This window comes from Pelodiscus sinensis, chromosome 3, assembly GCF_049634645.1.
Source record: "Pelodiscus sinensis isolate JC-2024 chromosome 3, ASM4963464v1, whole genome shotgun sequence".
In the NCBI taxonomy this organism is placed as follows: Eukaryota; Metazoa; Chordata; order Testudines; family Trionychidae; genus Pelodiscus; species Pelodiscus sinensis.
The window spans coordinates 146,039,233-146,065,745 of NC_134713.1; the positions used below are offsets into that span (position 1 = coordinate 146,039,233).

General features: G+C 50.3%; 1 protein-coding gene across 7 annotated transcripts in view; it reads left to right on the forward strand.

Moving 5' to 3' along the window:
• Positions 1–26,513, forward strand: part of RCOR3 (REST corepressor 3) — a 62,599-nt gene that overhangs the window by 31,695 nt on the left and 4,391 nt on the right. For all 7 annotated transcript variants that reach the window (XM_075925119.1, XM_075925121.1, XM_075925122.1 and 4 more), the window contains 2 exons: positions 8,231–8,308; positions 10,738–10,795. In XM_075925119.1, coding sequence (XP_075781234.1) covers positions 8,231–8,308; positions 10,738–10,795 — 136 coding nt within the window. The remainder of the gene's footprint in view (positions 1–8,230; positions 8,309–10,737; positions 10,796–26,513) is intronic.

Here is a 26,513-nt window from a genome sequence, read left to right on the forward strand (position 1 = left end):
TGTTCCCCCAAAGGGGTCTGAGTTTCTTTTTACCCACCCTGTACTTAATTCTCTGGTGGTGGAAGCAGCCCAGCGAAAGAGCAAGCAGCAGTATTTTAGATCTAAACCATCTGATTGCAACAGTAAAAGAGTCAACCTGTTCAGTCAGAAAGTTTATATGTCATCAGTACTACAATTCCAAGTGGTGAATTATGCAGCTCTATTTAGTAAGTACAACCATAGAAATTACTCTAAGTTCAACGATTTTATTTCAGACATTGCTGGGGCGAAGAAACAGCAGTTTAGGACTGTGATCACTGAGGGCCCTACAATCTCAAGGATGGCCCTACAAGCTGCCCTAGATGCTGCTGACACCATATCATGAACCTCAGCTACACTGGTCATAATCAGAAGAGCTTCCTGGTTCAATTCTGTCTCCTTCCCTAGGGAGATCCAGTCCACCGTAAAAAACCTACCATTTAACAGGCAGAAGCTTTTTGCAGCGAACACTGATCAAGTGCTGCATTCAGTGAAAGATTCTAGGGTAACGCTCAAGTTTCTGGGCACCCACAACCCAGAGCCTAGAAGTTCCCCCGAGCGGACCCCGATCGGGGGCGGTGAGTCACCTGGTGGTGGGGTTACGGGAAGGGAAGGAAGTGGCCCAGGGCAGAGTCAGGAACGACTGGTGGGCTGACGAGTTACGGGTGCATACCCCGTCAGCCGGGGCGGGTCGAATTGAACCCGCACCTTTAGGGCCCTGGGCTGGGGCCCGTGAGAGTGGGCGGGCCCGGGCCCCCCTTCCCCTCCCATCTTGCCTGGGAGAGGGAAACTGAAGATAGAGCCGTCTAAAAGAAAGACTAGGAGCACGGGTGCGGGTACATAGCACCGAGAACCTCGGGGCTACGCCGCGGAGCGGCGACGGGGCTATACACACTTATTCAGCTTCCATTTGAACCAGTACACATCTGTTCTTTTTTGCATTTATCTGTGAAAATGGCATTTCTTGTAGCTGTTACACTGGCTAGACAGGTGGGAGAAATTGCAGCACTCATGGCAGATCCCCTTTACACCACCTTTTTCAAAGACAAAGTGACCCTATGCACTCTCACCAAGTTCTTACCTAAGAGAGTCATCTTTTCACCTCAATCAGAGCATACAATTCCTGACCTTTTTTCCTAAGGCCCGTGCCAGCTTGTTTGAATTAAAAATACATTGGACTTGCACAGAGCACTTTCCTTCTGTTTACAATGCACAAGACCATTCAGGTTCTCTCCTAAATTGATTGTCTCAATAGCAAATCACAACAAGGATCAACTCATTTCATCTCAAAAACTCTCCCACTGGATTTCAGACTAAATTAGACTTCGCTACTCCCTATCAGATGCTGATCTTCTTTACAGCATATGAGCACATTCAACTAGAGCCATGTCTACTTCAGTAGCATTCCTCCATACTGTCCACATAGCAGATATTTGCACAGCCGCTACATGGTCATCAGACCATACAATTGCAAAGCACTATGCACTTACTCAAGGTCCTTTTTCTAAACAAATTATCTAAGGCGGCCCTGTCTACTACATTCATGCCAGATCCAGAGTCCCTACCTTCTTAGAAAGATACAGCTTTGTAGTCACCTGCTGTGGCACACCTTCAGGGACATCTCTCTCTCAAAGAGGAAGAGGTTACTCACCTGAGCAGTAACACGTTCTTTGAGATGAGTGTCCCCGGACTCCACCACCACCACCTTTCCTTCCTCTTCTCTGCTTCGGAATTCTGGCCTCCTCAAATGGATCTCATCTTGGGATAGAGAAGGAACTGAGGAGAGCGGGCGGTTCACACATGCGCGACACCTGCACAGTAGGAGCACGTGACTAGAGGCACACTCATGCACAGCCCCAGGGACACTGCTCTGAAGACTCCAGATCAAAGGCTTGGCAGCGGTGGTGTGGAGCACCCCCGGGGACATTCATCTCGAAGAACATCAGTTACTGCACAGGTGAGTAAGGTCCTCTTATTTGTGTATTTGTCATGATAACTTTTTAGTGTGCATAGTAGGATGTGAAAGTGTAACCGCAGCTCATCGGTTAATGTTCACGGTTACACACAGGCTTCTGCTGCCCCCAGGAGCTGCCTTCTGCCCCACACTGCTGTGTCTGATACAGAGGCAACAGTGCAGGATGGCAGAAGGGAGATGGCTCCCAGGGAGCTGTCTGCCGCCCCATGTGTAACTACTGAAATTTTCAGTGGTTACATGGTTATGTAATTACATGCATTTTAACATCCCTTAGATGGGGGAATCCTCAAAACAATAGAAAAATCCTGGATTCAGGTGTATTTCTATTTAAAATGCTGAAAGGATGCAGCTCTTTTTTCAATGGGACTGAATGCAACAATTTATTTCTATACCCAGTGCCCTCTTGTGCATTCTAGCACTTGTCAAACCAGCCGTGCAAATCTATTTTCTGATATATGCATTCAGCTGTGCATTGCTTCAGCCCATTTTAATTTGTTTATATTAATGTGCAAGTGCAAGAGAGTACACCTTTGTAAAGAAAAATTAATCTCCAACTTAAGCGTCAAAATAATTCCAGAATGAGCTATATTAGGACATCATAACTGAAGGCAACAAAACCAGTAAAAAGTCTGCAAACAAGAAGGTAACTAGAAATATCTTATCACTTTTTTTAGAAAAAACTTGAAACAACAGACAGACTAGTAGCACCTTAAAGACTAACAAAATATGCAGATCACGGCTACTCAACACACAGGCCACATGCAGCCCCTAGCCGGTTTGTTTGCGGCCCACGGTGAAGTTTGGGTTTACGCGGGGCTCAATATGGGCCCCACAGATGGGAGCCACAACACAAAAGTGGTCATTATAATGGTCTTCTGTTGATATGTGTTTTAGTTAAATTCCTAGACTGTCATTGCTCATTAAAAGTGCTGTCATATGGGTGGAAATTGCGTAAATATTGTATTTTATCAATATCAGCACAACTGACTTAAATGGGGCCTGTGTGTTGTGTAGTCTTACCTTAATCTTTGTATTTATGTCTGTCAGTGTGAAAGAAACTATTTGAACATATTAGCATATATATTTGCCTATACAGGCAGTCCCCGGGTTACGTACAAGATAGGGACTGTAGGTTTGTTCTTAAGTTGAATCTGTATGTAAGTCGGAACTGGCGTCCAGATTCAGCCGCTGCTGAAACTGACCGCCAGTTCTGAATTACATACAGAATCAACTTAAGAACCCCAAGCGTCCCCAAGTCAGCTGCTGCTGAAACTGATCAGCAGCTGATTCCAGGAAGCCCAGAGCAGAGCAACTCTGCCTCGGGCTTCCTGTAGTCAGCGCTGGTCAGTTTCCGCAGAAGCTGACTTGGGGACGCCTAGGGCAGAGCAGCTGGGGTGCTGCTGGGTTGCTCCAGTAGCGTCGCTCCTCGGCGCTACTGGACCAACCCAGCAGCACCCTATCTGCTCTGCCCCAGGTGTCCTGATTCAGCCGCTGCTGAAACTGACCAGCAGCGGCTGAATCAGGACGCCTGGGGCAGAGCAGATGGGGTGCTGCTGGGTTGGTCCAGTAGCGCCCAGAGCGGCGCTGCGGGACCAACCGGCAGCGCCCCAGTTGCTCTGCCACAGGCGTCTGGAGAAAAGCCTAGTCTGCTGGGGGGGGGGGGGGGGGTACTAGCTGCGCGCCCCCCCCCCCCCCCCACCACCACCACCCCAGCAGACCAGGAAGACGCGGGCGGCGGACCGAGACGCACCGCGGTCCCGCCACCTGGGTCCTCCGCGGCTTTGCTCCCAGTCTCCCTGGTCTGCCAGGGAGACGGGGAGCAAAGCCTCTGAGGACGCCAGCAGCGGGACAGCCGCAGGGCGTCTGGGCTGTCCTGCTGCCGGCTTCCCCGAGGCTTTGCAAAGCTGCGGGGGGGGGGGAGAGATCAGGCAGCGAGGCAGACCAGGGAGACGCGGAGAAAGCCCCGGAGTACACGAGCAGCAGGAGCCCCGTTCGTAACTGCGGATCTGACATAAGTCGGATCCGCGTAAGTCGGGGACTGCCTGTATATGCAATCACACTTAAGTTGTGTCCCTTGACATGTGCTATGGGTATCATTGTGGTCCCCAGGGCTTCCAAAGTTGAGTAGCCCTGATGTAGATGGTGGTATGAGCTTTTGTGGGCACAGCCCACTTCTTCAGATGACAGGAGTGTTATTAATTCTTGCATCTGGACTTCTAAGGGAAGAGGAGGGGGAGGAGAAAGAAAAGGAAGGGGGAAAAAAAGGGGGGGGGGGGGAAGAGGACCGAAGAAGAAAGAGACAGTGACTAGATAAGCTTCAGAGGGGTAGACAAGTTCATCTGGTACAGGAAAAACTTAAACAAGAAGTAGTCTAGTAGCATCTTAAAGACTAAATAGTTACTAGAGTTGATAAGAACCATTATCACCTCCATTGTTTTGTTGGTAGGTTAAGTCATAGGATGTGGAAGGTAACATGCAAGCCAGCTGATGTTCTTGTTCATACTATTTGCATAAGAATTAAATTTGTAAATGAAGTTAAGTTCCGATCCTCCTCTGTGTATTTGGCTCGTGGAATTTGCCTGAAACAAAACGGTTACTTAAAGATCCATTAATGAGTATCCAGATAGATTAAAGCCATGGTCACCAACTGGTCAATCATGAGGCCTCAACCAGTCGAGCGTGAAGCGTTTGGGCCTCCCCATTTTCCCCCGATCTCCAAAAAGTCCCACTACCTACCAGCGACAATGGAGGTAGTGCCAGTAGACGGAAATCCTGCAGCTTCGTGCCACTTCGGCGGTTCCGGAAATATGCTGGCTGCTCCCTTCCCTCAGGACTGTGGCATGCTGAGCGCGCTGCGGAAGGGGGCGTTAGCCCCAGAGGAGGAGTGTGACGGCTTCCCCGCGCCACAGGAGAGGTAAGTCGTCCCCGGAGGAGGAACGTGCAGGGGTTTCCCTGTGCCACGGAAGGAGGGGGGTCGGCCCCGGGGGGGAGGAGGGCAACGGGTGCAGGGGACTCCCCTGCCCTCCTGGCGCCCACTCCCCTGCCGGAGAACTCTGTCCTCAGCCACAGAACTCTGTCCTCACTGGCACTCTGTCCCCTTCCAAATCACCCACTAGCACCCTTCCCCAGTACTATGCCCCCTGCTCCCACCAACATAGTTGGGCCACATTAGTGAAGCTTTGGGGGGGGCGGGAGGGTTGGAGGATTTATTTATTTTATTTTTTTAAATCTCACTTTTGTGTGGCCCCAACTGACTTTTTTTTATGGGTCAGTGACCCCTGACTCAAAACAGGTTCCCTACCCTTCTCAGAAATAAAGACAATGCAGAAACTTTTTGTGTTTGACTTAGTACAGGCAGTCCCCGAGTTACGTGGATCCGACTTATGTCGGATCCGCAGTTACGAACGGGGTTTGCTCCGCGTCTGTCTCCAGCAGACCAGGGAGATGGGGAGCAAAGCCTCTGAGGACGCCGGCAGCGGGACAGCCACGGCGCGTCTGGGCTGTCCCGCTGCTCGCGTCTTTGCTCCGCGTCTTTGCTCCGCGCCTCCCTGGTCTGTTGGGGACCAGCAAACCAGGGAGAAGGGGAGCAAAGCTGCGGAGCACACAGGCAGCGGGAAAGCCAAGACGCGCCCCGCGGCTGTCCCGCTGCCGGCGTCCTCAGAGGCTTTGCTCCCCGTCTCCCTGGTCTGCTGGTCACCAGCAGACCAGGGAGACGCGGAGCAAAGCCGCGGAGGACTCGGGCGGCAGGACCGCGGTGCGTCTCAGTCCGCCGCCCGCGTCTCCCTGGTCTGCTGGGGGGGGGCGGGGGGCGCAGCTAGTACGCCCTGCCCCTCCCCCCAGCAGACCATGCTTTTCACCGGATGCCTGTGGTAGAGCAGCTGGGGCGCTGCCGGGTTGGTCCCACAGTGCCACTCTGGGTGCTACTGGACCAACCCGGCAGCACCCCATCTGCTATGCCCCAGGCGTTCCCAAGTCAGCCGCTGCTGAAACTGACCAGCGCCGACTACAGGAAGCCTGGGGCAGAGCAACTCTACCTCGGGCTTCCTGTAGTCAGCCGCTGGTCAGTTTCAGCAGCGGCTGAATCTGGACGCCAGTTCCGACTTACATACAGATTCAACTTAAGAACAAACCTACAGTCCCTATCTTGTACGTAACCCGGGGACTGCCTGTATTTCATTTAATAATGAAGCCTGGCCGACAATCCCCCAATTAGGGCCAAGCCCCCATCTGGCCACAGCATCAGAACACTCCTGCACTCCCTTTTCCCCCAGACCCTACATCTGAGCCTATCATACACTGGAACCCCCTGTCCTGAGCCCTTCACAGCCTCCAACCCAAATTCCTGAACCCTCACATCCAGAAGTCTGTGGCTTGGTTAGTACCCTAACCCTACATCTGATCCCAACACTGCCTGCCCTGGAGCCCCCTACCCGAGCCAGCATCCTCTTATCCACCTCCTCGTGCATCCATATTTCCTCCCAGAGCTTGCACCTCTCACCTCTTCCCACACCCAAAGCCCTCATTCCTACCTCAAAGCCTACACATCCTGTCTCAATCCAGCGAGGATACAGTTAGACTGCAGGAATTTTTCAGGATTCTGGAGATATCCCAGAAAAACTCTTCTGCATCCAGGGATGCGTTTGTTCTTCCGCTTCTTTTAGTGGAAGAGCAGACATGCTCTTTCGGTCACCCCTATATTCCTCTTTCCACGGGGAATAAGGGGGCTTCTAAAAGAAGGGGTTTTTCTGACATTTGGTCCAGTCTAGACAGGTCAAATGTTGGAAAAACCTCTTCCTACAGAAGAATTGGGGGAAAAAAGCAGCAGTGGGATTGGGGATAGCAAGTGATGGAGAGGAGAGTAGAGAGGGCAGGGCTTCAAGGAAGGGGCGGGGTGGTAGGTCTTGGCTTGTTCTGTCATTTAAAAAGTCATCTTGGATATAAAAAGGTTGGAGACCACTGGATTAAAGTGTTCTCCAACAGGTATTTGTGTATTGCCTTTTCGGATATCTGATTTGTGTCCATTAATTCTTTCCCATAGAGACTGTCCAGTTTTGCCAGTATACATGGCAGTGGGGCATTGCTGGCATTTAATGGCATAGATCACATTAGTGGATGTGCAGTTAAATGAGCCTCTGATTTGGTGGCTGATGTGGTTGGGTCCATTGATGAAATCGCTGGTGTTAGATGTGTGGGTAGAGTTGGCACCGCGACTCATGGCAGGGGGGGTTCCTAGATGAGTATGATGTTGCGTGGTTATTGGAAATAATTTGTTTGAGGTTAGGGGGTTGTCTGTAAGCAAGAATTGGCCTTTTCCTCCAAGGCCTCTGAGAGTGAGGGGTCATTTTCCAGGATGGGTTGTAGATTAATGTGTTAGAGGGGTTAAGTTGAGGACTGTAGGTGATAAGTGGAATTTTGTTTTCTCTTTTTGGCCTGTCTTGAAGTAGTTCATGTCAAATTGAAAAGAGCCACCAAATTGGGCTCATTGATTTAGGAGTTACAGACCAACTCAGTTACCCCTCTCAGTTATCTACTCTCTGTCTCTCTCTCTTCTTCCACCCTTTCCTTCTTCTTTCTCCTTTTCTTTCTCTTTTTTTTCTCCCCATCTCTCTTCTTTTCCCTTACTCATTCTTGCGTCTGGACTTCCAACAGTCCTGTCATCTGAAGAAGTGGGCTGTGCCCACGAAAGCTCATGATGCCATTTATATGTTTTGTTAGTCTTTAAGGTGCTACTAGTCTATTTGTTGTTTTTAAAGTTTTTCCTGTTACAGACTAACTTGGCTACCTCTCTTGACACTTTTTTAGAGTTCTTCTGGGGAAGAAAGAGAGCCTAGCCTTCTGAGAAGTAATTTATGTAACTTATGCATAGAATTTTTCTCACTCAGTAAAAATATGAGAGCAGCAAATGAAAAGATGTTTGTAGGATCCTGTACTGTTTCTCATTTTATACAGACATGTAATTTTGTGAACATTACCTTTTATCTTTCTCCTCGCTTATCATAATTTACCTGGTGGACACATTTTAACCCGCCTTTCAAAGAATACTGTCTTAGTTTTCTTTCTCATATTCACTGTCTAGGGTAAAATACGATTTGTCTGTGAATTAGCAGTTCAGAGAAATATTAAACCATAGCGCATACTTCTATAATTTAAGAGGCATACTTATGTCAATCCTCGTGGATGTTTGTAGAAAGTGCTCAACTACGTATGTGGCTCTGATTAACTTTTTTCTTAACCAAGGTTCAAAATGCTAAGCAAGTAAACAGTGCACTGAAACAGAAAATGGAAGGTGGGATTGAAGAATTCAAACCTCCTGAGGTAAATTAATAGAATATGAAAGGTAGGATGTATGGCATTGTACTTGGATTCGTGAGAAACTCCATTAATGTTAAGGACTGAGGGTATGTCTACGCTACAAAGTTAGTTCGAACTAACGGACGTTAGTTTGAACTAACTTTAATAGGCGCTACACTAGCACTCCGCTACACTAGCGGAGAGCTTAGTTCGAACTAGGAAAACCTCATTTTACGAGGATTAAGCCTAGTTCGAACTAGCTAGTTCGAATTAAGGGGTGTGTAGCCCCTTAATTCGAACTAGTGGGAGGCTAGCCCTCCCCAGGTTTCCCTGGTGGCCACTCTGGCCAACACCAGGGAAACTCATCTGCCCCTCTTCCGGCCCCGGACCCCACTCGATGCCCCCCAGCCCTCCCCCTCTTCCCGGGACCAGGCTGGCGGCTCCCGGGAGCTTGCCTGGGACCACAAGAGGCGGGCACCCGCCTGGGCTAGTGCGGACATCGTGGACCTCGTCTACGACCTCTGTACTAGGCACAGGAAAGTTGCCGGCTAGGGCAGGAGAGCTGCCAGCCTGGCCACCCAGGAGCAGGTGTGCATGAAAATCAAGGTGGTCCACTGAGACCCCCGACCCTGAGCTTACAATGGCCGTACTGGGTCAGACCAAAAGTCCATCTAGCCCAGTAGCCTGTCTGCTGACAGCGGCCAACCCTAGGGACCCTAGAGGGGATGGACCGAAGACAGTGACCAAGCCATTTGTCTCGTGCCATCCCTCTCCAGCCTTCCACAAACCTTGGGCAGGGACACCACTCCTACCCCCTGGCTAATACCACTCCATGGACCCAACCTCCATGACTTGATCTCACTTCCCTTTAAACTCTGTTCTAGTTGCAGCCTTCACAGCCTCGTGCAGCAAGGAGTTCCACAGGTTGACTCTTTGCTTTGTGAAGAACAACTTTCTGTTACTAGTTTGAAGCCTGCCACCCATTCCTTTCCTTTGGTGTCCTCTAGTCCTTCTTTATGGGAACTAATGAAGAACTTTTCTGTATGCACCCTCTCCACCCAACTCCTGCTTTTAGAGACCTCTATCCTGTCCCCCCTCCGTCTCCTCTTTTCTAAGCTGAAAAATCCCAGTCTCTTTAGCCTCTCTTCATATGGGACCTGTTCCCAACCCCTGATCATTTTAGTTGCCCTCCCCTCTCCCAGCCTCTCTCTTCCCCTCTCCCACCTCCTTTTCCCAGTCTCCCTCAGTTTTGTTCAATAAAGACAGATTCCATTTTGGAAGACACGTTATCTTTATTTTGTACATCAAGAAGAGGGGCTAGGGAAGGGTAAGTAGAAGGAGGTGAGGGAGGAATGGGGCACGAGCCCCTGATGGGGAAGACTGGGCTGGGGGTGGAAGCTCTCCTGCAGCCCCCCAATTGCCCCTCTCCCCAGATGGCAGCCTGCTGCAAGTGCAGCCGGGATGATGGCCGAGTGCTGTGATGTGCCCAGTGTGGGTAGTCTGGGCACTCCAAGCCAGGACTGCTTTGCAAGCGGGGCACCCCTGAGAACTGTCTGTCCGGGGTGGGGTTCGGGACCCTTTAAGCACAGCCCTCGGCTAGCCTGAGACAACATCTCCACGCTCTAAGTCCTCCTCTGATGCCCTGCCGGCACTGCTTCTGGCCATCCTGAAGCCTGGTTCAGGGTCCACTTAATGTGGATATGCTAGTTCGAATTAGCAAAACGCTAATTCAAACTAGTTTTTTAGTCTGGATCCGTTAGTTCGAATTAGCTTAGTTCAAATTAACTAATTCGAACTAAGTTGGTTCGAATTAACGTTGTAGTGTAGACGTACCCTGAGTGGCTTGCTGCTGCATGGTGTCTGTGTTTCAGGAACAGTGTAACTAGAACACCTAAAATTCATGAAGTTCTAACTATATTGGTTCTCTCTGGAGGAAGTCAGCAAAATATGCTTTTCCTCAGTCTTTTAAATGGAAAATAGGTGGGTGTGGGTAGAGAAACAACAGAGGAAGCAAGGCTAATGTGATTATACATGAGGCTTAGGGAGCTGGATCATGTGCCATTAGGAATACACTTTCTGGTGAATCAGTGAACTAATTAGTTTCTACTTTAACCAACATATCACCAGCATTGGAGTGAGGACATTTTTGTTTGTTTTTTTGTTTTCTCAATTACTGAAGCTACTCATGAAAGTTTGGGCATATTGCTTGAAAAAAGCCAAATCTAGATATTATGTTATAATACAATTTAATTTAAAAAATTAAACTAACAATGTATTTACTTTCATGAATATGATTATTCTGTGATAGCTGAATCTTTGTACCTTACTGTAAACAGGGAAGATTATCAAATTCAGACATTAAAATATATTTGTATAAGACTTTCACATAATTTTACAATGCTTTTGGAATGTGCTTCAATTACCTCAGCATGCAATTTTTCTAATTCTAATAGTTGAATCAGAAAATCAATGCCCGTTGGACTACAGAAGAACAGCTTCTTGCAGTACAAGGTATGTTACCAGAAAGTAGTAATGACCTGTAACTATTAAAAATCTTAAGTGATTTGCAGACTTCTTTAAAATTTTCTGCTGTATGGATGAAGAACACCTGAAAATGCTTTGTTTTCCTTTAAAAAAAATCAACCAAGCAAAAAACTAGTGAGTGAGATTGTTCACTCTCCCCAGAAATGTTGGGAATGTGAAGTCTTTGGCTTTGTTGGAAGACCTGTGAAATGCATATGATTATTTGTTGTTGTTCTGAGCTCTTTCTTTAATTGAAGGGGTGTGACCTGCTGAACATTAAGTAGAGTCAGAGTTTCATTGACTTGAAATGAATGTAATTGTTTTCTTTGTTCTAAGCAGTCTGACTAAAAATCCCTTTTTCTAAATATATAAACTACACTATCACAAGATACTAATTCCTCTTCTTGATCTTTTAGTATTAAAGAGATGTGAATAAAGTAGGAAACAAGTGGGGGGGGGGGGGGGGGACATTTTTCAGACTGCCTCTGTACATCCAAAAAGAGGCAAAAAGGCAGAAGCCCAATTTCTTTCATTATGCAGGTTGCCTTTAGCTAGGCATGAAGAGACAAACAGTCCTCCCATCCAACATCCTGCTGTGAAAGTTTGAGGCTGGAGACAGATGCTGTACTAACATTTCCTTAGTGCACTTTACCAGCAGGGTATTGGGTACAGTTAACATGCAGTAATCTAAGCATGAAAACTATTAGATTATCTTGTTAAGAGTGCACTGTACAGTCCAGGAAAAGCAATAAGATAGAAATATAAACATGAAATCCAGTGTATTAACTTCAAAGTTTGAAAAGTTGCAGCTCTTGTGTTTTCTGATGCTATACTTCAGCCCAATATTATTTCACTGAAGTAAACAAGCTAGTTTTCTGTATTGTTCACTTGCTTTAAAACAATGCTTAAACTAATTGGGATAACTTACTCCATGTTTTGTTAGAATATCATGTATTGAACATTTGGTACTCAACTTTTTTTAGTATTTTGACTCTGCTTTGAACATTAGGATTCTTTCAAAGCTTTAATGGTCTTTATTTATTTTATATGTTGCCAGTAAACTAGTATGGTTGCTTCTAGTTCAAAATTGGTTATTTTGGACAAGTCCTCATTTTTGTGGTGAACATAGTTTTGAAATGTCTGAGATCTCAGCTCAGTCATTTTTTCATACAATTTGGTCTGCAGAAACTTAAGTTTGCAAGTGTAAAACTTGTTAAATTTGATGGAACACGAAGGGGGCTTGACACTAACTTGAAGAATTGTACTTTATTGGCAGTGGTGTGACAGATCATGTCCGGGCGTGTGCTTTCACCCTGCCTCGGGTGAGGCCCAGCGAGCCCACTGTCTTAATGATCCAGGGCCCAGCAGCTAGACAGGCGCAAGCTCACGACTCCCCCCCCCTCTCGGGTGGAGTAGGGGCCAAGCGAGCCCTCCGTCCAAGGAACCCCGTGGCCCTTCAACCCCACCCTGGGGTTAGCTATCTGCTCTCCTGTCCCCCTGGGAGCAACTGTCCCTCTCGAGGCTCTCAAGTTTGTTTATGCAGTCACTGTGCGAGATAATGGGGTGGGGACTAGGGGGACCCGGGCCCACCCTCTTCGCCAGGTCCCAGCCCGGGGCCCTAAGGGGTTCGGGTGCTATCCTTACCTGGCTGACTGGGTCCCACCCTGTAACACATCAGCCGATGGGTGCCAAAAGCGCTCTGCACCAGGCTGCTTCCTAGACGCCCTAGGCTGCTTCCTAGCCTCCCCCAACCCCAGGGTCTCCAGTCCCGGAACGCTGGGTCTTACCACTCTGGCGTGGGTCCTGGATGCCCCTTCCCGGCTCTCTGGTGTCCAGTCCTCCAGCGCAGGGGGAGGAATCGCTTTCCCGCAGTCCTCCCCCTGCTTCTGCCTCCTCAGCGTTTTTTGAACCGCCTGCCAGAGGCTGCGCCGCCCGTCCTTTCCCCTCCCTGCAGTCCCGCCGTACGGAGCGTCGGGTCGAAGGGGGCGGGGTTACGTCCCAGCTTTCCAGGACCAGGGCGTGGTGGCCTGCCCCAGACCGCCGTCAGGCACTGTCTCCCAGGGCGGAGGAGTCCTGCTCCGTACAGAGCTCAGCGGGGTGGCATTCCCGCTGTGCATCTTCCTGGCCGCGTCTTCGCGCCTGGTCGATTTCAGTGTGGGCCTCAGCTGGCCTGTCACACTAGCTTTCTGCAATCAAATTTCTGCTAATACGTAAACTACTATTCCATGCTTAGGAAATAGGACCCAAATACGATCACTGCAAACTATCTTTCTCAGTGTTTTACTCAGTATATATTGTAGTAGTCCTCAAATTTTGAGGCATGCCCCCTGTGACGTAGTGGGGGGTACTTGCTGGGCGGTGGTGACCTCTGCTGTCTGGAGCAAGACCCAGCAGGGAAAACCTCACTATGCAAAGGTGATGCCAAACCTGTTGAACCAGATAAACCCCATGGAGAGGAACAAAGGAAGGGGGAAGGCTGCCCTGGCTGGGGGGCAGGGCTGGAAGAGAGTTAGAGTGGCTGGCTGGGAGCATGGAGGAGACAGCCTAGGGAAAGGTGCTGGAGTTTAGGGGCCCAGTCTCCCCCCCATCTCAAGGGGGCCTGAGGCATCCTAGCCCAGCTCTGTGACCAGATTACATCTGTACTGTGCTGTATCCTGGAGAGGGAATAAAGTTCCTCTATTCCACCGGCTGGTGCAGTCTGTTTGTGCCATTTCGGGGCTGCAGGAGACGGGGGACCCCCAATGCGCCGTCACACCCATGGAGGAATGTTGAATGTGGCAGGAACCAAGCCAGATCCTGGAAAGGGAAGCAGCACTGCCCATCCCTACTCCAGCTACACTGCCCAATTGCAGTGCACCAGCCACATCCTGTTCTTTCTGCAGCTGTGCTGTCAGCCCCAAGCTCCTCTGCTGAGCTAACTGTGCAGTAATGAAGGAGGGTTGTAGACAGATTCCATTACTGACTGGAGGTTCAACAGTGATAGTTAGGGCATCACTGGCATGTAGGGTTGCCAGATGGTTTCAACAAAAATAGCGGACACACTTTTGACATTACATCACAATCCTCATTACAGAAAATACCGGACGTTTATATTTTCTCAATTTGTTTCCTGAACAGAAAGCCCAAATACTGGCAACCCTGCTGGCATGTTGACTCTGGGACTACTGGGGGAATTAATGTCCTCTGCAGCTTTTACTTTTCCCTTGCAGAATAATTGATTCATGCACCCCTCCCAGGCAGTGATCCAGAACGGACCATCTGCCTTGGGCATTGGGAGCAGCCAGAAAAGATACAAATCACCTGCAGGGGTAGGACTGGGTGTGCGTACAAGACACGGTCTCTCTTGCTCTCTGTCATGATGTGTCTGGAGCCAGAGAGTGACAGGTCAGTGGATACCTGGCCAGTGGCTTCTGTGTGATGAACTCCAGCTATTAATCCTAGCAGGGGTTAGAAATTCCTGTTTCTTTGCATTGGCTGATCCTATACCAAGGTCAGACCCAGGATCTTCCCCTGATTGATTGCAGGAAGCTCTGTGCACACACCAGCTTCTGCTTCCTGCCCCTAACTCCCATGCATCTGGATCTTCCACCTCATCCCCTGCTGAGGTGCATCCCCTGCATTCAAGCCCCCACCCCAATGAGCTCCATCCACCTGAATCCGGACTCCCATTCCCACCAAGGCCTCTACTCTCAGCACCCAGATCCCCATGCTGAACCCCCAGCCTCCTTCACATGGACACTCTTGCTGAACCCCATTCCCTCCTAGTCCCTGTGCACTAGATCCCTCCCCCTGAGCTGCCAGCACTTAGATTGCCCCACTTAGACCCACTCACTCCACATCTGAATCCCTTTACGCTTAGTTCCTGCTGGACTGATTCTACTTGCCCCACACGTGGCTCAAGTGGCAGAACTGATTTTTGCATGCAAGACTGTGTTCCTTTTGCTTGCTCTTAGGGGGTGTCTGGCATGGGGTACTGGGGTGTTTTTTTTGGTTCAGGCCTAGCCTTTGCACTGTGTCAGGTTTGAGTGCAGCCTCACAGTCAACTCTGTGTCCTGAGGGCGCAAGGGGCTGCAGAGTGATCTCCCATCTCTGTGCAGCAAGTGACCTGTGCTCTCTGTTCTGAAGCCTCCACTCTGATTACTCTTCTAATCTGTCTGCAATAATTTCAGTTCTAGTACAGTAACTGTACAGTGATATGCTGAGTGCTAACTGCTTACCATTGCCATTCAGTAAGACTCTAATCTGGGAAAGAACTAGTTTAAATGGGATGCTGAACTTTATGCACCTATTTAAGTGCTGTGCCAGATCATGGCTTATCTTCACTCTTAAGGATGTGCTACCTTTAGGGCATGTCTAAGAGCAAAGAAATGCCCATAGCAAGCCCATGCCAGCCAACTTGGGCTTCTGGGGCTTGGACTGCAGGGCTTTTTCATTAGAGTCATAAAATCATAGAGCTGGAAGAGACCTCAGGAGGTCATCATGTGCAGCCCCCTGCCCAAGGCAGGACCAATCCCAACTACATCAACCCAGCCAGGGCTTTGTCAAGCCGAGACTTAAAAACCTGTAGGGATGGAGAATTCCACCACCTCCCTAGGTAACCCATTCCAGTGCCTCACCACCCTCCTAGTGAAATAGTTTTTCCTAATATCCAACCTAGACCTCTCCCACTGTAACTTGAGACCATTGCTCCTTGTTCTGCCATACGTCACTAATGTGAACAGACTTTCTCTGTCCTCTTTGGAATCTCCCTTCAGGAAGTTAAAGGCTGCTCTCAAATCCCCCCTCACTCTTCTCTTCTGCAGACTAAACAAACCCAAATCCCTCATCCTCTCCTTATAGGTCATGCGCTCCAGCCCCCTAATCATTTTGGTCGCCCTCCACTGGACCCTCTCCAATGTGGCCACATCCTTTCTATAGTGGGGGTGGGGACCCAGAACAGGACACAATACTCCAGATGTGGCCTCACCAGAACCAAATAAAGGGGAATAATCACTTCTCTAGATCTGCTGGCAATGCTCCTCCCAGTGTGCCATTAGCCTTCTTGGCTACAAGGGCACACTGTTGACTCATATCCAGCTTCTCATCCACTGTAATCCCCAGGACCTTTTCTGCAGAACTACTACTTAGCCGTTCGGTCCCCAGCCTGTAAACATTGCTTGGGATTTTTCCATCCCAAATTCAGGACTCTACACTTGTCCTTGTTGAACCTTATCAGATTTGTTTTGGCCCAATCCTCTAATCTGTCCAGGTCACTCTGGACTCTATCCCTTCCCTCCACCGTATCTATCTCTGCCCCTAGCTTAGTGTCATTTGCGAACTTGCTGAAAGTGCAATCCATCCCCTCATCCAGGTCAAGAATATAGTAGTTGAAAAAAACTGGTCCTAGAACAGATCCTTGGGGCACTCCGCTAGAAATCGACCGCCAACCTGACGTCGAGCCGTTGATCGCTACCCGTTAGGCCCGACAGTCTAGCCAGCTTTCTATCCATCTTACAGTCCATTTATCCAATCCATACTCCCTTAACTTGCTGGCAAGAATATTGTGGGAGACCGTATCAAAAGCCTTGCTAAAATCAAGGTATATCACATCCACTGACTTTTCCATATCCACAGAGCCAGTTATCTCATCATAGAAGCTAATCAGATTGGTCAGGCATGACTTGCCCTTCGTGAATCCATTTTGACTATTCCTGATCACTTTACCCTCGTCCAAGTGCTTCAAAATGGATTCCTTGAGGATCCTCTCTATGACTTTTCCAGGGAATGAGGTAAGACTGACCGGTTTGTAGTTCCCTGGATCGTCGTCCTTCCCTTTTTTTAAAGATGGGCACTACATTTGTCTTTTTCCAATCATCTGGGATCTCTGTCAATCTCAGCGAATTTTCAAAGATAATGGCCAAAGGCTCCTCAATAACATTTGCCAACTCCCTCGGATGCATTAAATCCAGTCCCATGGATTTGTGTATGTTTAGCTTTTCTAAATAGTTCCTAACTTGTTCTTTCCTCACCAAGGGCTGCCCACCTCCTTCTCATACTGCGTTGTCTAGTGCATTTGTCTTGGAGCTGACGTTGTCCGTGAAGACACAGGCAAAGAAAGCATTGAGTACTTCAGCTTTTCCCACATCATCTGTCACTAGGTTTCCTCCCTTGCTGTGTAGACTTCCAGACTGGGGCTAAATCTACTTTTTGAGCTTCATGTTATAATACCAGGAAGATTATTAAGTTGAATCTTTCTGCTAGGTGGAGAGGAGGAAAGCTTTAGGAAATAAATTCAGATAGTTTGAAATTTGATTGTGTAATGATGTGTGTGCCACTTTGCCCTTATATGATGTAGAAAGCTGATAGTCCTTTTCATAATAAATGTGTGCTTTGTCAGTGTGTTAGAGGAAAACCTATCTTCTAGTGAAGATTTAAGAACCCTGTACTGAAGTCTTGTATAAATCATTCTCAACACTTATTGGATACTAGTATGCTAAAAGGGGGGGGGAAAGAAATCTAAACAGCAGTGATTAAATGTGACACACACATTTCATTTTATTATCCTTTTGTTCACTTAACAAATTCTGCAAATTGGTAGGTAAATCACAGTCTTTTCAAATCATGAGCGTGAATTGGGAATAATCAATCTCTCTCTCTCTCTCTGTGACATATAGAAATTTTCCCGTGGGAAAACAGTGACGTTATCACATCACTCTGCATCCTGCCTGCCTCCTTTCCCCTGTACACAGGGGCTTGGGAGACTGGAGGGAGAAGGTGGGGCCTAGCGAGGCCTCTGTCTGGCTTCCCTCCAGTGACCAGGAGATGAGAGACTGGGTTAGCGCATCCTCCCTGGCAGTTGGGGAGAGCAGGGGAGTGGAAATCCAGGTTCAGAATGGTTGAGTGGGGAGCGGGGGAGGGAGAACCAGGGCTGATTGGGCCTCCCCTCTCCCCACAGGCTGGGGCGGGGCTGGGCTGGCCTCGGCCTGGTGGCCCAAAATGGGAAGAGGGCAGGCCAGGGCTGCCACACCTCGGCCTGGCCCTCCCCAGCAGCCAGGGGGAGAGCTGAGGCTGCCTACTCCCAGGGAGACAGTGTTTGGCGAGCGTAGCAGGTGGCCTCCTGGTCTACACTAAAAACTCTACATCTGCGCAGCTGCAGCACATGTGATTCAGATGCAGAAGAGAGTTCTCTTGTCAACATAAGTCCGCCTCAGCAAGAAACAGTAGTTCTTCTTCGAGCAGTGTCCCGTGGGTGCTCCACTGTAGGTGTCGGCTTGTCCCGGCGCCGCAGATCGGAGATCTTTCTAGCCGTAGTCTGCCGGACCACGCATGCACGAAGTGCGGCTCGTGGCTTTTCGTGCCGTTTGAGCAGCGCTGGTCCGGCTCCCGCCAGTTCCTCCTGACCGTCCTCGGCCGCGGACGGAATATTGTCTTTCTGGTGACTACTGTTTCCTACAGAGACAGAGAGACTTTATATGTTATTGTATATAGTTATTCCATAGAGTTACAAGTTATAGTTTTTATCCTAGTCGTTAGTCAAAAAAAAAAAAAAAAAAAAAAAAAAAAAAAAAACAGTTTTTTCCTTCGATAGTCAGTTAGTCATTCCAATGCCGGGCTTTAAGAAATGCAGCGAATGCCACGAGGCAATGCCTGCCTCCGACAGCCACGCGCGTTATGCATTAGGTGCCTCGGGGAAGGTCACATTCCCCAAAAATGTCCCCACTGCTCCAAACTAACAGCTAGAGCTAGACGGGACAGGGACATGCGCCTAAAAGTCCTTCTGTTTGACAAAGCCCTACAACCGGACGTCCAACAGTCAAAAGGGCACTTGGAACAACCCAAGAAACTTAAAAGAAAACCGTCCCCGACACGGTCTCTCCCACCCTCAAGATCGGCTGATGACCAACCAGGGATGTCTACGGCACCGCCCGCGAAAGTAGCGAGGCCGCCGAAAGACAGCCGGAGTAAGTCGGCCCCGAGCCCTTCTATATCGGGCTCAACCATATCTGCCGTTCCCTCGGTCTCCGGGCCGCCTGCAGCTCCGAAAACCGCTCCCCGGCGCCGAGATGCGGCCGCTCCCCGGCGCCGAGACGCTCACCGGTACCTACGGGCTCAACTGCACCGGAACAACCACCGACGCCAAAGACCACAGAGAAACAGTCAGCAAAAGTTAGCCGCCCTCCTTCGGCACCGAAACATCCACCACCTCCCACCAAACAACGGGAGTCACAACAACCTTCGGCCCCGAGGCACTCCCCGGCGTCAACCACTTCGGCACCGAGTCGCCCTTCGGCACCGAAAGACCCGTCTCACCGACCGTGCGACGGCCTTCTCCCCTCCAGACATCTCGGGAGCACAGTCAATCACCGTTGCCGAGTCGATCAGCGACGCTGAAGGGGCCTACGTCGGCACGGATTCCTCCGATGCCAGTAGAAGTGATTCCACATTCAGTCATCTCTACCCCGGCATCTTCTCCACCGGAGCATTTACTAGCCCCAACGGCCCACGTAACCAGGGGATTGTCTTCTCTATCCCCGAGCCCGAAGTTTTCTCCAGAGCCACGGTCCCCGTCTCCTCAGTTCTCTGAGTACTCTCATACTGGCCACATATCACCTCGTTCTGGCCATTCTTACCGCGTTCACCCAGTCGCAGCACTTATAGGGACAGATCGCGATCACCAAGATCAACCCACTCGGAATACTCAATGAGATCCCGTCACTCCACATCCCCCCATCATCGCCATGTTTCGCCCTATCAACAAGGTCAGAAATACCAGTCTTCTTCTGATCCTTTAAGACCACCAACTCCCTCCGGGTCTACCTACCACGCCGAGCAACTTCTTCCCGCTCGGGATGTCGAACCTGACCGTTCACCGGCACAACAGTCCTCATCGTCCCCCGACGACGCAGTGTTTCAGGGCGACACTTCACCTTCTGATGACCTCCGTCAATTTCAGGAGTTGTTCCAAAGGGTGGCGGTCAGCCAAAACGTACAATTGGGTGACGTGGAGCAAAAGCAACATCATCTCCTTCGTAACATCAAACACACCCATCAACCAAAGATCTCCCTACCATTGGACGCAGCTATCCTTGAAATTGCGGACGACATCTGGCAATCCCCTGCATCTGTCCCTCCGACGAATAAAAAGGCGGATAAAAAGTACTTTGTTCCTGCCAAAGGAATGGAGTTCCTATTCATGCATCCGCAACCAAACTCCTTGGTGGTGGATGTGGTCCAGCAAAGAGCAAAGATGCCACAGTACAAGCCTACTGCTGCGGACAGAGATAGTAAGCGTCTCAATTTATTCGGACGTAAAATCTATTCCTCGGCAACTCTAACACTCAGAATGGCCAATTACTCCACACTGTTGGCGAACCATAATTTTGATAACTACGCCAAGCTTGTCCCTTTGCTACAACATATCCCAGAGTCAAAGCGGGACATCCTAAAAGCTGTGATAAAAGAAGGCTACGCAGCCTCAGGAACAGCCTTAAATATCGCTCTGGACCCAGCTGACGCAGCAGCGCGCACGACAGCCACATTAGTCGTTATGCGCAGAGCATGCTGGCTGCAACAGTCTTCTGCTCCTAAAGACCTGTTTTCCAAGGTCAAGGACTTACCTTTCGACAGAAAGAACCTCTTCTCCGAGAAGACCGACCAACTCCTACACTCAGGGAAGGATTCCAGAACCACTCTGAAAACGCTCGGAATGTATACTCCTCCATACCGCAAAAAGCGATATACGACCTACCAGAGACAGAGGCCCCCCTTCCGACAATCCCCTCAATATAGACCCCAGGACCAACAGAGGGGTAGGCAGCGGCAACAACGCAGACGCCCGCCACCCAAAACGACTTCCCAGCAGGGTACCAGGCAGGTTGCTTCTCTAAAATCCAGGACACTCTGGTCTGACAACATCCGTGTTCTGCAAGGACCAGATATTGCTCGACCAGAGACCCCTGGCTGGCCAGGTTCAGGGGTGAGGTTAGTGGGGAGTGCAGCCCTGCCATAGAGCAGCGAGCTTACAACAGGGTGGACCTTCTGTAGTCTGGAAAACGCTGTCGTTTGGGACCGCTGAGGTCCGGAGGATGCCGGGCCAGGGAGGAACCACCTATAGTATGTAGATGAAGACCCACCCATAATTTATTTGTTGTTTATTGACTGAAATGGAAGCTTTAACTGTAGTTGAACTACTTATTGGATCTGAATTTTCTCTTGTAGCATCACTGTAGTTGAACAAGATACTGCACATTAAAAGCACTTTCAAAAAGAAAAACAGAAAGAGCAAAGTTATATATTTTGTATCCTGTTACTAAGCGTACATTTTCTAATGTGAAATAACTTTCCTCTTGTATCCTTCACTTCATTTTTCTGAAATTAGGTATTGCATATGGCATATTGTTTTCTGATCTTGAGGGAGAAAATGCATGTCCTGTAAGGATTCTGAAGGGGTAAAGTCATAAGCAATTTTCTGCATTATACAAGTCAAATTTTATTTTGCTCATGACAAATAAAAGTTTCCCTCCTGCTGTCCTCCACCCCTCTCACTGCAGAAGGCTCTGCAGGAGCTGTTACTCATGGGGAGCCAGCTTTTAAGCTCGCTCCACACAAGCACTCGCTCTCATGGAGGTTCCTGCTCCCCTGCACTTCTCTCTCAAGCCCGTTGTTTAACTGTGTACATGGGTGCACATTCATATCCCTATCTCTCTCTCAGTTCTATGGATGAGATATAATTACCAGCCTCAGTTGCTCATGGTAGTTCACGGCAAAGTTGTCTAGATACAAGGTGGGGCGTTTCAGTATGCAGCGATGCTTCTAGAGGATGATGATAGAACCGAAAGATCCAACCCTATTGTTTTGCACCCATCTTTTTATATGCTTTAGTCCATACATCCTGTCCTGTCCCAGGGCACTGTATGATAATCATCAGTTAACTGCAGATGTGACTTGATCTTTTTCTTGATGGGGCTTTTGTGTCCCTTTCCTGGGTGAGTTCTTTTGCAGGACTTGCCCGCATTGTTTTCCAGCCATCAAGGTAGTACTGGCAGTTGGGTCAGTGTGACGGCCTTGACCTTCCCCCCCTTTCCTATCCGGGAGAAAGGGGGATGGGAAGATGCGAGTCCGCCACGTCTAGATCTGCCCGCGTCATCCCCGTCCTGGGATGTCGGGTCTCCCGTAAGCGAGGTTCTCCAGCCCCTCACCGTTGAGTACTCCTCATCCAACATGTTCCCCCACGCGGAGGGCGGAAAAGGGGGGTCCGGGCCCGCCCTCACTCATGGGCCCCAGCCCAGGGCCATAAGGACTCCGACTGACTGCCAGTCTGGGTCCGGCTGACGGGGGTGTGCCCCTAAACGTATCAGCCCACGGGCTTCCTCACTGCCCTGCCCTGGGCTACTTCCTTTTCTCCCTTCCGTGGTCCTTACCCCGGCGGCGGCGAGTCTCAGTGGGGTGACGGGTCGGGGAATGCCAATGTCCCTCCTGGTGAGTCCCGTCTCTCCATCCTGCCGCCCCTTGCTCGCGTTGCCCGGCGGTATTTGACGCTCCCACCGGGCCGGCACACCGGCGCTCGTCCCACCCCCGATCTGGTCAGCACCATTGATTGGCCTTTCGGCCCGTCAGGACTGGCCCCAGCACCTCTCCGGTGGCGTTTTGGCGCTCACCCAGCTGAGCCGCGGGGCTGCCCCGCCAAGCCGCGCCTCCGCTCAGCTGAGCCGCGGCGTCTCTGCTCAGCTGAGCTGCGGGCCCGGGCCCACCCTCACTCATGGGCCCCAGCCCAGGGCCATAAGGACTCCGACTGACTGCCAGTCTGGGTCCGGCTGACAGGGGTGTGCCCCTAAACGTATCAGCCCACGGGCTTCCTCACCGCCCTGCCCTGGGCTACTTCCTTTTCTCCCTTCCGTGGTCCTAAATAATGATATCATCAATGTAGGCCGCCGCGTAGCACCCATGGTTTCTCAGGACCTTGTCCATTAAGTGTTGAAAGGTCGAGGCGGCCCCGTGCAGGCTGAAGGGCATTCGTATGAAGTGGTATAACCCAAAGGGGGTCGAGAATGCTGTTTTTTCCCGCGAGTGCGGGGTTAGTGGTATCTGCCAGTGTCCGCATGTTAAGTCGAGGGTGGAGAGATACTGGGCATCCCCCAGATGATCGAGTAGTTCATCCACGCGGGGCATGGCGTAGGCATCGAACATTTACTTTCCTGAAGTCGATGTAGAACCTCCAAGATCCGTCGGACTTGGGGACGAGCACTGTGGGGCTCCGCCACTCACTGTGGGATTCCTCTATTACGCCCCACAGCAGCATTCGCCATACTTCCTCTTTTGCCGTGTCCCACATCTTCCTCGGAAGGGGGCGGATCAGGTCCCGCACCTTCTTCCCAGATTCCGTCGCGATGTGGTGGAATATTTCAGTCGTCTGGCCGGGTTGGTCTGTCAGTACCCCCGGGAACCTCCGTAAGACGTCCTCTATCTCTTTCCTTTGAGTCACGGACAGGGTGGCTTCTACCTGAAATGATACTGTGGAGGAGTCGTTCGTCGCTTCTGGTCCTAATTCGGACCTGCGGGGTATGGGGTTTACCAACAGGCCTTCGCGATCCTTCCAGGCCTTGAGGAGGTTGACATGGTAGATCTTAGTGCCTCCTCGGCCCCTTGTCGCCCTTATTTCAGAGTCTACGTCTCCTATCCTTCGTACGACCTCGAAGGGCCCCTGCCACTTGGCCAGCAGCTTCGAGTCTTGTGTAGGTAATAACAGGAGTACCCTGTCCCCCGGCTCGAAGGTTCGTAGCCGTGCATCTCCGTGTTAATACCTGGCCTGCCTTTCCTGGGCGGCCCGCAGGTTTGTCCGGGCGAATTCCCTTAATTCATGTAATTTTTGGCAGAGGCTGAGGATATACTGGACTGTTCCTCGCACTCTGGTCGTCTGTTCTTCCCAGTTCTCTCGGATTACATCAAGTATCCCTCGCGGTCGACGCCCAAACGGTAGCTCAAAGGATGAGAAGCCGGTTGATGCCTGGGGGACTTCTCGGATTGTGAACAATAGTGCTGGCAACATGCGGTCCCATTCGCCAGGGTCCTGATCCACGAATTTGCGTAACATTCCCTTAAGAGTTTTGTGAAACCTTTCCACTAACCCGTCCATCGGGGGATGGTAGACTGAAGTCTTTAACGCTTTTATCCGAAGTAGTCGGCACAGTTTTCCCATGAGGCGGGACGTAACATTTGTGCCCTGATCCGTAAGGATCTCTTTAGGTATCCCCACCCGGGAGAAGATCCTTATTAGCTCGGTCGCTAAAGTAGTGGCAGTGGTATTTTTCAACGGGACCGCCTCGGGGTAACGGGCGGCATAGTCAATCGTGACTAAGATGTATTTGTACCCTGCCTTCGTTCTCTCGAGAGGGCCCACTAAGTCTAGGGCGATGCGCTCAAAGGGGACCTCTATCATGGGAAGGGGAATTAAGGGGGCTTTCGGGTACCGTTCCTGCCGGAACTTTTGGCGGTATGTCTCCAGAGTAATGCCCATTTGGTTCAGTATTGCCTCCTTCACCTTATAATAGTGGAGGGCGTCTCGGGCACTTAGTCCGTGGTAAGCGAGTTGGGCTTGCCCTGTTAGGTACGGGGCGAGGATCGTGGCCCATTGCTCATCTGGCCACCGCGCTGCCGTGGCCACCCTTTCGAAGGTGGTCAAATACGCTTCCGGGTCGTCCGCCGGCCCCATCTTAGTAAGGCGGATGGGCAGGTGTGGGATACTTTCCCCATCCGCGTCATCGCTCCCCAGCCTCATTCTGCCCCGGGTAGGTGCCCCGTACTGCCGAGTCCAGTGTTCCTGTTGGCTTTGAAACTGTTCAGCCAACTCCCTTACTAATTGTCTTTGCTGTTCCTGATGTTGGGCGGAAAGCTGTTGTATGAGGAGCGTCTGTTGTTGCTGGTTCTGCCGTTGTAGCTTGGTGAGCCATGCCAGTATCTTTCCCGGCTCCATCCCTGCCTTCTGTTGCGCCGTCCTCCCGCGCTCCAGGGTCCGGGCGTTTTTCAGGACGCTTTTTAAAGAAAAAAAAAAAAAGAGAGAGGTGCCCCGCTCCGGGGGCTGCGAAGGAACTTAACTCAGTGCCTACCCCTGGGAGCTCCCTTGCTCCCTTTCTAATCCTGGGGACGCGGGGTAGTTCCTGCTACCCACATTCTCTACCACCTTGTGACGGCCTTGACACCCCCCCTCCCCCTTTCCTATCTGGGAGAAAGGGGGATGGGAAGATGCGAGTCCGCCATGTCTAGACCTGCCCGCGTCATCCCCGTCCTGGGACGTCAGGTCTCCCGTAAGCGAGGTTCTCCAGCCCCTCACCGTTGAGTACTCCTCATCCGACATGTTCCCCCACGTGGAGGGGGGAAAAGGGGGGTCCGGGCCCGCCCTCACTCATGGGCCCCAGCCCAGGGCCCTAAGGACTCCGACTGACTGCCAGTCTGGGTCCGGCTGACGGGCGTGTGCCCCTAAACGCATCAGCCCATGGACTTCCTCACTGCCCTGCCCTGGGCTACTTCCTTTTCTCCCTTCCGTGGTCCTTACCCCGGCGGCGGCGAGTCTCAGCGGGGTGATGGGTCGGGGAATGCCAAGGTCCCTCCTGGTGAGTCCCGTCTCTCCGTCCTGCCACCCCTTGCTCGCGTTGCCCGGCGCTATTTGATGCTCCTGCCGGGCCGGCCCCAATCTGGTCAGCGCCGTTGATTGGCCTTTCGGCCCGTCAGGGCTGGCCCCAGCACCTCTCGGGCGGCGTCTTGGCACTCGCCCAGCTGAGCCGCGTTTTCGCTCAGCTGAGCCGTGGGGCTGCCCCGCCAAGCCGCACCTCCACTCAGCTGAGCCGCAGCTTGGGAGCAGCCGGTGCACAGCCGGTATCTGCTCCGTGGTTTCTCTGCCAGGGCACAGAGTCCCTGGCTCTCAGTGCAGGGTCTTGATGCCCCGTCATAGTCAGCCATCAAGATGCAGGTGGCAGCTGTGTCAGGGACTGATTCCGTCTCTCTCTCTCTCTCTCAAGCAATAGAAATGTAGCCATGTTAGTCTGGTGTAGCTGAAACAAAAATCAGATATATGACTTGTTTACCTGCATCCTGCTTCAAAGACCTTTTAAGACTACACTTGAAAGAGAATCCTCTGAACTGTCATTCATGCTTAAATTCGACACTTTACACCTAAGGTTAAACAAAGACATTAATTATCTTACCCATTACAACGATAACTTCCCCAATTATCATCTCTAATATCATTAACTCGCAGACATTTACGTTCCCCCTCCTGATCCCCCTTCTGTTCTGAAATTTGATTTGTCCTTTTCATATGTGTTCATTTTTTTAATTGTATCCTTTGGTATATATGGTTGTGACAATTTTCTTCCACTATTTGATCTGAGGAAGTGGGTCTGGCCCGCGAAAGCTCATCACCTAATAAACCATCTTGTTAGTCTTTAAAGTGCTACATAGTCCTGTTTTTTGTTCTCTCTTAAGCAAGATTACAAACACACACTTAACTTTAAACAGAGTTAAGACAATATAAAGTTTAAAATCGGAATTCTGTTACAATATTAAGTCAATTTTAGGTATAAATGGAGTTACAATAACATTCTTCAAAGGCAGTTCTTAACAAGCTACTAACACAGTTTATCCAAGGGCGGTTAACACTATTTCATATAAAATCCTATTCATAAAAATCAATTCACAATTCATGAGGTTACTTAACATCACATTGGTAGACAAT